We start from the raw sequence: 12766 nt of genomic DNA on the forward strand, positions 1-12766 counted from the left end.
GCCACAAAATGATTGTTTTACACTAGTAAATGAAACATCACAATCACTCACTGTAATTTCAGGAACAACTGAAACTATAGGGGTCTACTTAAGGTTTAAATAAATTTTTTTTTTATACAAATTTTTTAATGATTAATTATAAAAAATATATTATGCTATTTAGATTAACACAATTTTGACATATTACATTTCTAAATAAATACACTTTTAAATGTCCGTAGTAAGAAACTAGATTTAAGTATGATAAGAATCAACAACAAAACAGCATCAGCCTCGTTAAAATATACATATACTCTCCCTTTCTCAATATATTACATATCTTCATTATATTTTCGTGAACAGAACATCAGATCTTTGTGAAATAATTATTTTTGCCTCTGGAAAGTAAGGCAAGATATCGATCCAGGAATCCAAACTTAAACTAAGAACGGCCACCTAAAATAAATATAATTTATGGCATAAAAATAATATTACAATTTATTCAATTTCATTTGACGAATCCTTATCTTAATCACGACATATATGTATTTTTTCTTTAATTTACATTAGCATCCTGTTTACAAATCCAAGAGCGAAATTTTGGATACTCAATCACGCAAAAACGGCGGAATTGATCTGAATGAAGATTCTCTCAGAGATAGATAAATGGAAGAGCACATAATTTGCTGTTTGTTTCGGAAAAATGTGCTTAACATTTGCACCCATCGTAAGCGGGCGAAACCGCGGCCAGAAACTAGTGTAACAAATGCGCAAGTGAATTTGTTTATTTGTTTGTAAAATAGTATTACGTCTTAATTTGGCCTATTAAAAATTTTGAAGCTCTTATAAAAAAAATCATTGATAAATAAGGCATTACTCAACACAAGATTATATTACAGAAAAAAACTCGTGGGCTTAGTATTTATTGACTTCTAGGCAGGATATATATAAAATTATTCTTTTTTACTGACATACTGCCATTAAAATGATGGAAAACAGTAAATACAGAGTTTCTTGCCCGTTCTTCTCGGTAGATGCTACTTTCCGAACCAGTGGTTGCTTTAAATTTAATTCAACAGTGTAACATGACGATTCATAAGTGTTTTTATGAATCAGCTTGAATAGAGAATATTATGATTTTGATTTTAACGTTTTAACCGATCAAAAATGGCACCCACGAGGGTCAAGCACAGGACACAGACGATATATATTTTAGTGAACGTCAATAACGTCGATTATTTCAAATTGTTAATTTTAAAATTCGCAATTTTTCCGATAAGCAATATAAAAAAATAAACATTTTAATGAATATATAACAGAAGACGAGTTTAGAGTTCTTGTTTATTTACCTTAGTTTCTGCTCTGTAGGAGAAACAATGTGGCAAGCCATAGTTTAGACCTTGTAAAATCCCGAACACATCCCCAGTACCGAGGCTTTCATGAGTAGTTTCAGTGAGATCTTCTCGCACAGATACCACCGATACAGTCCCTGATGCCACCCAATGCATACGGGCCTCGCTATCTCCGGCTACAACTATATAATTTCCTAGAAAAAATATTCAAATCATAGAGGCCGTTTTGAAAGAACAGAACAACCTTTTTACAAAAAGAAGTGGTTAATCAAATATATTTATAGGTATTTTTCCTACAAAAGTGTTTTAAAAAATATATTGTTTTGATTTTTGTTACATATCTTTCATTAATGAGAACCGAGATGACCCATTGATTAGAACATCTTATTCTTAATCGAAGATTACGGATTCAAAAACAAGCAAGTACCTTTGTTCAAGTTCTTGATTTTTGTTTATCATTGATTCCGTATTCGCATATATATTTATTTTATCGACCCCCATTAGATAATATTGATGGAATAAGATCTTTAATAACAACCTTAGTCCAGTTAAACATTTACAGCCCGTAACTAAAAATAGATCTTTAAAAAAAAAAACTAAGTGGCGGCTTATATAGATAACCGTCACGTAACCAGAAACATTCCGCTAAATTTGGAGGATTAATTCTTAAAATTAAGGAGTGAAAACTAAACATAATATTTTGAGAAAAAAAGCCTATTAATTACAAATTTAAATATATCACTTAGATAAAACAAATTTAAAAACCAATAAGATTATACACATACTTATTATCTAAGAGAAAATAAGAATCAGGTAATTATTTATTAAATAATTAAAAAACAAGCAATGTTGTTTCTTATCTACATTAAGTATATTTTTTCAGATTACGATTTATACAGTAGATATCAAGAGTCTCTTCACAGTGATGTATGACTTAATTAACTAACTAATTTTCCCCTATTTATCAACTTCAACGCGCCAACTTCTTATTATTATCGCACGCAGTTTGTTAGTAATGTTTCTATTTATATTATGACTATCTTTTACGACTGAATATTACAGAAAAAACTATTTACAGAATACATTTTGTGACTAATTAATCTTATTATTTCAAACAGGGCGAAGACTATTATTATTATTATAATTACAATATCACCTCCTAAAAAAAATTAAATAAAATACCAACTTTAGAATGGAATTTAATTTCTAAATTTAAATTTCGATGTCGTTATTAATTTTATCTGTGACGGATTGTAATTACATACTGAATTGCAATAACAGCCTGTAAAGTTCCCGCTGCTGGGCTAAGACCTCCCCTCCCTTTGAGTAGTAGGTTTAGCATATTCCACCAAGCTCCTCCGATGCGAATTATTATAAGAATTAATTCAGTGTGCAATCATTTTCAGGAAAAAACAAGATATTTGGTTGACTTTTTGAACCGAATAGATAATACAAATGATTAAAACATGATTTATGTTTACCTATATCAAAATAAATATTATTTATTTTATGGTTATTATCTAAGCAATTAGTATTTTGGTAACCAAATTGTATTTCTCAAAGATATTTGATAGATTAGAAGTGTTTTACACAATTTTTTTTTTTCTTTGAAATGTTTCATTATCAATCATCATTCTATATATTTTATGAACTCATGTTACTCATGTATGTTTAAATATATCTTTTGTGAACTCGGAATATGGTTAAAAAAGTCAATGTTAAATAAAAACTAAATCATAAAAAACGATCTCGATGTCAACGAAAATAATATAAGAAATAAATTTTATGTTCATTTATACAATAAGTCTTACCGAATAAAGAAAATCCTTACCTGGAAAATATATAGAGTAATCTAACAACACGGTGAGCTGACGAAGGAACGGTTCGCCAGTGTCAGCAAAAATATAACAGCTCCGCAAATGATGGCCGAACATCGCAGACATCAGGTCGCAACGAAGCACGTATGGAGTTTCCGCTACCAAAACTGGCAACTGCGAAATATGTGATTTGATCTTATTACACAAACAGAGGCCCAGTAAATAAAACATGTAGTTCTTAAAAAAATATTACGGGATAAAATTAAGACAAGCTACATTGAGTTTTTAAATGTTTAATTTGTTTTTGTAATTCATCGTGAAAGCTGCATTGTTCGGGTGTAATTCTGCGCCATATTGTCCCTCTCTCAACAAGCTTTAAAATTGTATTTCATAAATAGTTACTTTTTATTTTTAATATGAAATATATTCACTGTAAATCACAAAAAACTCAACTAAATATTTACGTCCCGCATTTATTTTCATTACTATTGTATTCGCAATGTTTGACCGCGTTCTATGTAATTGGATTAATACTTATCCCTTTCAATAATAAACCCTGTATAGCTATTGAATACAAAATATTTTGTCTCCTTCGGTCGAATGTCAAATTAAAAATGACGGAAAGAGAAGAAAAATATTGCGTGACAATCATACGGTAGAAATGAAACTTGTTAACTATTTTTTTGCTTTTCTCGTTGTCGATACATATTTTGTTTCATTGAGTTTCAAACTACACCGATTCTAAAGAAATTCTGCTTTAAAAACGATAATATAGTTGATTTTTAAAAAAATGTCAACAAAATATAATATTAATAAAATGTTATGCAAAACATGGTCATAGTACTTATATTCAAAGCTTTAGGAGAATAATTGCGGCGACTTGCACCCATACTGCCCGGAGACTTGTGGCGACGTATGTATTGCAGTGTCTCTAGACCTATAGCAATCGTTAACTGCCAAAAGAAGTTCCATATTTCGTATCGCAGATAAAGGTTTTGCAACTAGTAACGAGATTTGACTTCCCTAACAACATAGGCAATGACCTGTGTCAGTGGAAAGGTAGGTTAGGTATGATGACATTTTAATAATTACCTGTCTTCCTCTTTCCGTTACCCAAAGCTGACGGACATATTTCCAAAACTTCATTAATTGATAGTCTATAAAAAAATATTAGGTTCTACATTCAAATAGAAAGTTTCAATTATTCTTAATAACCAGAAAAGAGGTTGATTGTAAATTTGATTGACATAAAAAAATCGTAAATTTGTTGCGTAGTTTTTGTTTTTGTGGTCACAATAAATACTTAAAGATCTTTCGAGGAGGCTTTCATACTATTGGCGAACAAAGCGCTGTTGCACATTTCGCTCAAAGCTAAGTCTATATATTGCAAAAGGCAAGTGCATCTTGAATGTAATAGCTCATATAAGACACGGTGAAACAAACATAAAGACTGCATTTATAGCAATCGATTCGAATCAACTGTTTTCAAAAGCACATCGACATGACATGATGTAAATAGAATGAGACATAAAAAAATATTTGGTAATTAAATACTTTGATGTCATTTGAAGGCGAAAAATTCCAAGACGAAATTAAATGTAATATCTCCTTTCGTTTAATTTAAATTTGGAATTGTAATACTTAAAAAAATATTTATGTCTTACAAAATTTTGCATTACGAAATTTTTGTTAAAAGATTTATTACCTCGTGATCAATTTACACGTACGCCTAACATATCTATACGAATAACTAGTGAAGTTAGAGAGCTTGTAACATACAATGTACATACATAAATGAATTAATGTCAGAAACTACCAGATAATTTTAAAGAGTTTGAAGCTTCACGTCATAACCCAATGGAATCAAGCAGCAAAGATTAAGAACAACCAGTAAAGAAACTGAATTAAACTTTTATGAAAAAAACAAAATTTATTTATTTAATTTAATTATATTATATTTATATGGAGTATACATACTTGATAATCCCTGGTTCTTCAGGACATCGATCAGTTCTTTGGTTGATTTCTCATAATTATTCAAGGCATATTTAGTGGAATACGCAACCTGCATGCTAGTCGCAATCACAGTTGCGGCCAACATCTTACCGCTGATAAGACATATAGCTAGGATCACCATGGAAAACATATCTTCTACTATAAACTCATCGCCCCCCGTTGAAGTCAGCTCCGCGACTATTACGTATAAAGATGTCGTGTAGTCCCATTGGCGTTGTGGGGTATCGCTATAAAAGGATGTGAGGCCAAACAAAACAATTTTAGAAGTTATTTACTTTTATATAAACAGCATATCTATTATGTGAAAACATGTATATTGTTAATATCGAGAATTGGCATGAATCATATTTCGAATAGTAGGCAATGTTTTTTGAAGTGATAACTGCTTATGGAAGTGTAAATCGCTTCGTTACGTAACGCGTTACGGGACCAGTCTGTCTGGCTTCCCTTTGTCTTACAGCAGTGGTAAGCAAGCTTTAACAGTTATACTTAAGCGATTCTGTTTTAATTTCATGAAAAAACAGTGAACATTCTGACCTACCTCGGAAAACAGAGACACTGAGACAGACGGACAGTTTTTTTTTAATTTTTTTTTTTGTTTTTGGTAACTTCTAAATAGTCATATAATCGTAAACTTGAAATGAAGAGCGGCAGTTGTTTTGAATTCACTAACACTCACAGTAAAATCTTAGTTTTTTACATATATAGAAGTATGTATAGGTAGGTATGTATATATAAAAGACTTACTCATCTAGCAGATGGAGTTTTAGAGTCCGTATGATATTGAAAGGCGCAGAGGCAATCAGGGTCAATAACCAGACACATGTTAACGTGTGCAACAACAAAATGACTATGAAAAAAGTCATTGCGGACTGAAAAAAAATGTTATTTTTTTTTTAATTTTATGTTATAAATGGCCAATGTGCCATCTGATTGTGAGTGGTCCCCATAGACATTGGTACTGTGCGAAATCAAGCTTGAGAAAAAAGATGTTACGTCACAGATACGACACGAACACACCAATATTAAAGATTGCTGATTGGCGGTAGAATATCTTATGTTTGGGCGGTTTCTACCCACACAGGCTTGCACAAAGCCCTACCACCAAGTCGAAATATAAATATTCTTATACTCAGTCGTAGCCTAATAAATAAAAAATAATGTTCCTTAGCAAGTCCTTTAATAAACGTTTATGTCATATATTGTTTTATATTCTACTCGAATGAAGCTGGAAAGGATAACTAGTATAATGTTGTCGCTTAGTATAACTGAAGAAAGTGACCGGACCTCAGATACGGATAACAAGAGCTTATGTTTGATTTGAATCATAATTTTAATTGAATGATGGAAAATTTTAGGTATAGCTTTTGTAAAAACAATTATCAATTTAATTTGTTTTATTCTATCTTTAGGTTTGGATCTCTGCTTATATAAACATTCTAAACATATTTTGTAACGTAAGTCTTAACTTATAAATTAAATAAAAAGAAAGATATACAGGTTGTGAAATACACGTGTGAATTTTTCTTTAAATATATGTCACAACTTACTCCAATCTAATATATTATAATATGGCAGCACATCGTCTATCTCTTTCATTATTTTTTTTGTCTCTATCACACATCTATCAAAATCTTTACGAATTCTTACACATATACGAATTATTCTCAACCCCTATATTTTATATGTATGATAAAGAAAATTTGGATGTTACTCGATTAGATAAATATATTTTTTAACATATTTATTTAAATGTTGAGATGGTGACGGCTGGTTTTCCCATATTCATCTATTAAGCACCACGAGCTTGGTAATTAAACGGAAATTTATGATAAAAACATTAAATACGTTCTTTCCGTGGCAGAGGAGTGTGTCCACTACGAACTCCCAGACTCTGTTCTACTGAGAATTTATCAAGTAAAACAAACCAATGAAATTTTATTGTTCGGGTTTTATACTTCAGGATTTGCGAGAAGCTCGCCAACGAGGCAGTCGAATGTAACGAACTATAGCATAGGTATACGTATATACTATGAGAAACCGCAAGGCTGATTCGGTTGACCTCCGATCCCACAGAAATATTTGCAGTTCTAAGAGCGTTTACACATTATCCTACACAAACTCCTAATTTATAATGTATATAGATAATAGTAATTATATAATGAAATTATATACATTTAAATGGAAAGCTATATTGGTTCTCGATACAAAAAAATAACAAAAGAACGTGGAACTTCAATCATTTCAATCTTTAAAGATATTATAAATTGGTAGCACTGATGTCATATTGTAATAAAATAACGTTTAAAAGGTTTTTTTTTTATATTAATATTATTAATACTGTTTTGATTTGCCAAAGCAGCTACTAGCCATTGGACAGGCATTTGCATTTTCACCGCAAAATCCGTATGGACCGCAAATCTGGACAAGCATCTCTTAAATAGTATTTACATACATAATATATTTTGTCATCGTCGATTAAAGGAAACATCGAGGATAAAAATATGTTTCGGGTGTAATTTTGTCACTTGTATTCTTTATATTGTTAACTTGATGTTAAGTGGTCACCAGTGCCCAAAAATATTTATATATTTTTATTTTTTTTATTTTTAATAATATATTGATGCTGTGAAAAATAATAACCAATACAACCCCAATATTGAGGATTTGTGCCAACAGTTACGCTGGCTCACTCACTCTTCAAGCCGGAACACAACGATCTATAAAGACGTATCACTTTGTATGTTACCCACAGTATTAATTTTAAGTTCCTTTTTCAATAAATAAATAATAATATCTAAATATATAATATATATATATATAAATAAATATATATATATATATATATATATATATATATATATATATAAATATATTTAACTACATAATATATATATAAAGTATGAAGTATTAGATATTAAACAATAATGGTATTGTGTGTGCTATGAGGATAAATTTTCAAGCCTCTTTAGATTAATATTACCCAGAAAACAGTTTGGTAAGATCTGAACCAAACCGGGAATAAAAATTTAGCTTGATTTTATTGGACATTTTACGCTATTCATTTAAAACTTACATAAATAATGAGAAAACATTATTTACCTATCTTTTACATGAAACTATAAATATCTTGTTCACAATATCGATAAAATACCTGCAATGTAGTAAGATTATTTGTAAGTTCAGCTGAAGTTTTCCGATAAAATTCAACTAGATACTTTAGTCTCAACAATTTATTCATCCTCAAATAATGCATTGCAGTAATGGGAATACTGAAATAATGATAAAATAATTCATAAAAATAACTAATAACTGGATACTTTATGATTATATTATTATCTTCCAATTTAACTTTTTTTTTTATATTGACAGCCGTAGCCTCCAAGTCATGAAACCATTCCGCCTGTTTCGATAATGATGAGCAAATTGGACTCACTACTAAACTGTGCAAGAAATTTTATCTCATAATTGGATGGACCAGATTGGACCAGGATTCGATCAGATCAGTACTAACAGCTTAACGTACTTCACGAGGTTCGAGTGTATAACTTGCAAACTCCGAACTCATACCCAGAATTTTATGACAAAACCCGAAAAAATATTTGTGATGCTATCCGACGTTAAGACCGGAATTTTTGGATTTTATTCTCTCCTCTAATATGATAATAAGTTAAAACATTAATAAAACACAAAAATTAACGAAATATTGAGTTTCAGATCTTAGTCGAACTTATGTCTGTATAATATTAAATTTATACTCACGAGAAGCAGAAACCAAATAGCTCAAGTGGTAAATTGGTAAATACATCTGACCAAACCCACAGCTTGTGTCTGTAATACCGGGCGCGGCATTTTGTTGAATCTATTATTAGATCGCCGTGTCGATTGAGGTAACCCTGTGAAGGTAAGCTAAAGAATTTTTCTACTTAGGTAGTATTCTGAATTATTGCAGCTTCAGAGGCAACTAATGCTGCGAAGTTTTGTTCCACTTTTATAACTTGATCTTGATCTTGTTTGAGGAGTTGTTTGAGGATCCATCATACGTTTTTCGCGGTCATGTTTGAAAAGTTCAATAAATGGTCTTGCTTTAATTGGTTAAATTAGTTGATTATTGGCCTTATCGATAAAATTTATGTAACGGAAGAACACTTATACTTAATATTTCATGATTCAATTGATATTCGGAAAAATAAGACAAAGCTATGTAAAAAAATGCCATAGACATATATTAATTACGGCGGTATTGGTCGTTTGCGATTTATATTGTTTGACAATTTTTAATTGTATCTTTCTACCCATAGATATTGACATTATTTTATTCATGGACTTTATAAACATACCTGGTGGGTAATAATACTCTTTAAGATGGAACGCGTTTGAATAGATATTTTTTTTCTTGATGATACCCATATTATAATGCTCATGAAATATAGATACTATAAGAACATTAAACACTGAGAAGTTTAAAAACAAAACAATAAATGTAAAAAAAAAAAAAACAATTAATGTTAAAAGAAATATAAGTAATTACTTATAAGAATCGATGTTCCAAAAACCATGCGATGTTGCTGTATTTTATATTACAACAAATTTATAAACTAATAAACAACACTTTAAATTTATATTTGATGGAGGAATTACTCATACCTAGATGGTATCTAGACTCACGTAGTATTAACAATACAAAGGCCCTAAATAATAAAAATATGGGATACCAATCAGTCGAAACTCACCTGATGCATTGATAAATAAACTTTGACGTAAAAATATATGTCGAAAATGGATTGTAACCAAAATATAATATAGCAATCGTTTAATGTTACAAGTTCGTACAGTGTCAGTACGTAATTTGCGGTTACCATTACACAGGTGAAGTAACCGAAGCCCTTGAACGAGAAAGTTATCATTATTTTTTACAACGTTAAACAAGCATTTTAATGGATCGCAGTATAATAATATGCATTAAAATTTTAATTTCAACCAAAAATTTCTAAATTTATTTAGGCTTTTATCTTGTTCCAATTATGTCGTCTTGAATATAACTTATTTTCAATGTAGGTATGCGTGTGTATATGAATGGATATGTATTATATAGGTATCACTGTACATGAACTTGTTTTCGATAAGATTTATAAATAAATGAAAATAAATCATCTTTGTTGGAAACAACATCGCTAATACGAGCTCTGAGGCAATATCGTCTGAAAATGCGCCCATGATTTATACCTCAATGTGCCAGAAAATTTTGTCTTTAATAACGTTAATGTTAATATATTTTATTGTACACCATAAACATAGAATACAGTAATCTTAGGACAAAAAATAAATAAAAATTAATACTAAAAATAAAAACAAAAATATATAAAAAATATTGTATGTGTTATTATATTGTATGTGTAACTATTGTACAACGGGCGGACTTATGTCTAATTAATTAATTAAGCCATCTCTTCCAGACAACCCAAATATATAATATTCATTTAATAAGGAGGTGAAAAAGGTAGGCAAGCAGAATAAGAATACATCAAAAAATGAAAACGTCACGTTCATTGGAATCGAAAGAAAATTTCAGACATTAATTACAACAACATTGCATATTCAACTGGAGTCAACAGTTACGTGGATGTAACCTTTATATAAGTCCTCAATTATAAAACTCCACATCTGACAAAAACATCTTCCCCAATGGTTTAAAATGTACAGCTACATTCAGAAATTTCAAAGCTAGGCACGTATAAGGGTTATTGAAAATAGAGCATTATTATACAAATCGATATAATTACCTGATACATTCTGGACCCCGGTTTCAGAAGATTATTGACATCTAAATAGCTCTGATATGTCATGACGCTGACGGATGACTTCGCTTGACTCACGTTGCTTGTTGATTGAGAACTTGCCAGTGAATATTGACCACCTGCTTATAAAAATATATGGTGATGATATAGTTCTCCTGACCGATTTTGTCCACGGTGGTCATTTTCAAAGGAGACTAGGTAACATATACATGTCTATATATAGTACACAAGTGTGTGCGTATCCACAACTGCTCTCTCTATTCAGTCACTCTCGTAATCTATCCATCATGATGGATATGGATGGATAGCAAGTTCCGACCGTTAAAACAGTGACAACTTCTGAACTTCATGCTGCTATAAAGAATTTATTGGAAAAAAAACGTTTGACAAAATTAATGACTGTTTATTTAACACCCATAAGACCTGGCCTCGTTCAAATCAGACAGAGCAGCAAAAGCAAAAATATCCGAAAATATTTGTAATTTTTTTTTAATTGTAGTATGAATAAGTTCTAAGCCTTCTTTGCACAGACTAACTGTTAATAAGAACTGGCTGCTCACAACAGTCTGATAAACAATGTAAGCCATCCTCGCTTAGTTATCGAATATAATATAATTAAAATTGTTCAGAAATGGAATTTTACGTATTTTATACAATTATAAATTTTCATATAGCTTTGAAAATAGTTGCAATATATTCAGCAACTTTAGTATTTTATACTAATACTAACAACTCGTCGTTTTTACCCCTTTCTAATATTAGTATAGATATGTTATCTTTTTGACAGAAACAATATAATAAGGTTTAAAATAATAACCTGATGTATCAAATCTACTGGAACCGCTTCGTGAGTCAAACGCAGAGTCTTGCGACATCAAATCGAAATCAGAATCGGCTACAAAAACAGAAAATTTAAGTTCTATTAAAACTTATCTCAACTTCGTTTGAATCTTGCATTCAGAGTCTACGTTCCCCGTTTTCATATAATTGTATACTTGTACACAAATTTAAATACATACCAAATAACAATAAAAAAGACTAATGTACACCAAATACAAACAATATTACAAAACTCGCAATATTTAAACAGCAGTAGCCATTAGGACTGTAACTTCTTAACCTACAGCAACTTCTACCAGACAAACTAAGCGTAGCATGAAAATATTGCTCCCATTCACTAATAAATATTTAATAAATAAAATAAATATAACGTGGCATTTTATCATTTTCACAGTTTACCAATTTGGTTATTAACCCGGTTATGGCTGGTATTAAGTGGATTACATAGAATGCCTATAGTTGTACTGTGTTTTAAGATATATCGATTATATATTGTTGAATTTGCTCTAAATTAATTTATTATAAATAATACTTTACATGTACAATCCTATTACACTTTGGTTCTATGTCTATACATAGAATACTAAATCTATATTTAGCGTAAACATTTTAAAAATAATCTTAAAGTTGCAAATCGAAATAACATTGCATAGGGCACGTAGCAGTCCCGGAAAACTTTTAATAATTCCAGGATGGAACAAACAAAGTTTGTTTCCAATTTTCTCACCTGAGGAGTCGTCGTCGATGTTATCCATAGATATAGGTAGGATGTAATCTTTCGATACTTCGAATGCCTTGTACAACGGCTCTTGTATTCTTGGATAATACTTGACCAAATTAAAGAATGTTTGCGAAGGCAGTACCAACAAATCTAAGTTTCTGCTAGCATAGATTGAAACTTCAGAACTTGAAATTGTTTGCTAAAAACTCGTGAACGTTATACAAATTCAAAAATATTTGACAT

The 12766-nt window shown here is 30.4% G+C and overlaps 1 protein-coding gene across 1 annotated transcript in view; it reads right to left on the reverse strand.

Moving 5' to 3' along the window:
• Positions 1-324: 324 nt before the first annotated feature.
• LOC125065923 overlaps positions 325-12766 on the reverse strand; it is a 44822-nt gene continuing 32380 nt past the window's right edge. Inside the window, exons 35-46 of the mRNA XM_047673783.1 lie at positions 12530-12722; positions 11774-11857; positions 10948-11066; positions 9898-10050; positions 8927-9060; positions 8319-8436; positions 5912-6036; positions 5126-5391; positions 4241-4305; positions 3163-3322; positions 1329-1525; positions 325-435 (exon numbers count right to left, since the gene is read on the reverse strand). Of these exons, the coding sequence (XP_047529739.1) occupies positions 325-435; positions 1329-1525; positions 3163-3322; positions 4241-4305; positions 5126-5391; positions 5912-6036; positions 8319-8436; positions 8927-9060; positions 9898-10050; positions 10948-11066; positions 11774-11857; positions 12530-12722 (1725 nt within the window). The remainder of the gene's footprint in view (positions 436-1328; positions 1526-3162; positions 3323-4240; positions 4306-5125; positions 5392-5911; positions 6037-8318; positions 8437-8926; positions 9061-9897; positions 10051-10947; positions 11067-11773; positions 11858-12529; positions 12723-12766) is intronic.

The sequence above is a fragment of the Vanessa atalanta genome, chromosome 8 (genome assembly GCF_905147765.1).
Source record: "Vanessa atalanta chromosome 8, ilVanAtal1.2, whole genome shotgun sequence".
In the NCBI taxonomy this organism is placed as follows: Eukaryota; Metazoa; Arthropoda; class Insecta; order Lepidoptera; family Nymphalidae; genus Vanessa; species Vanessa atalanta.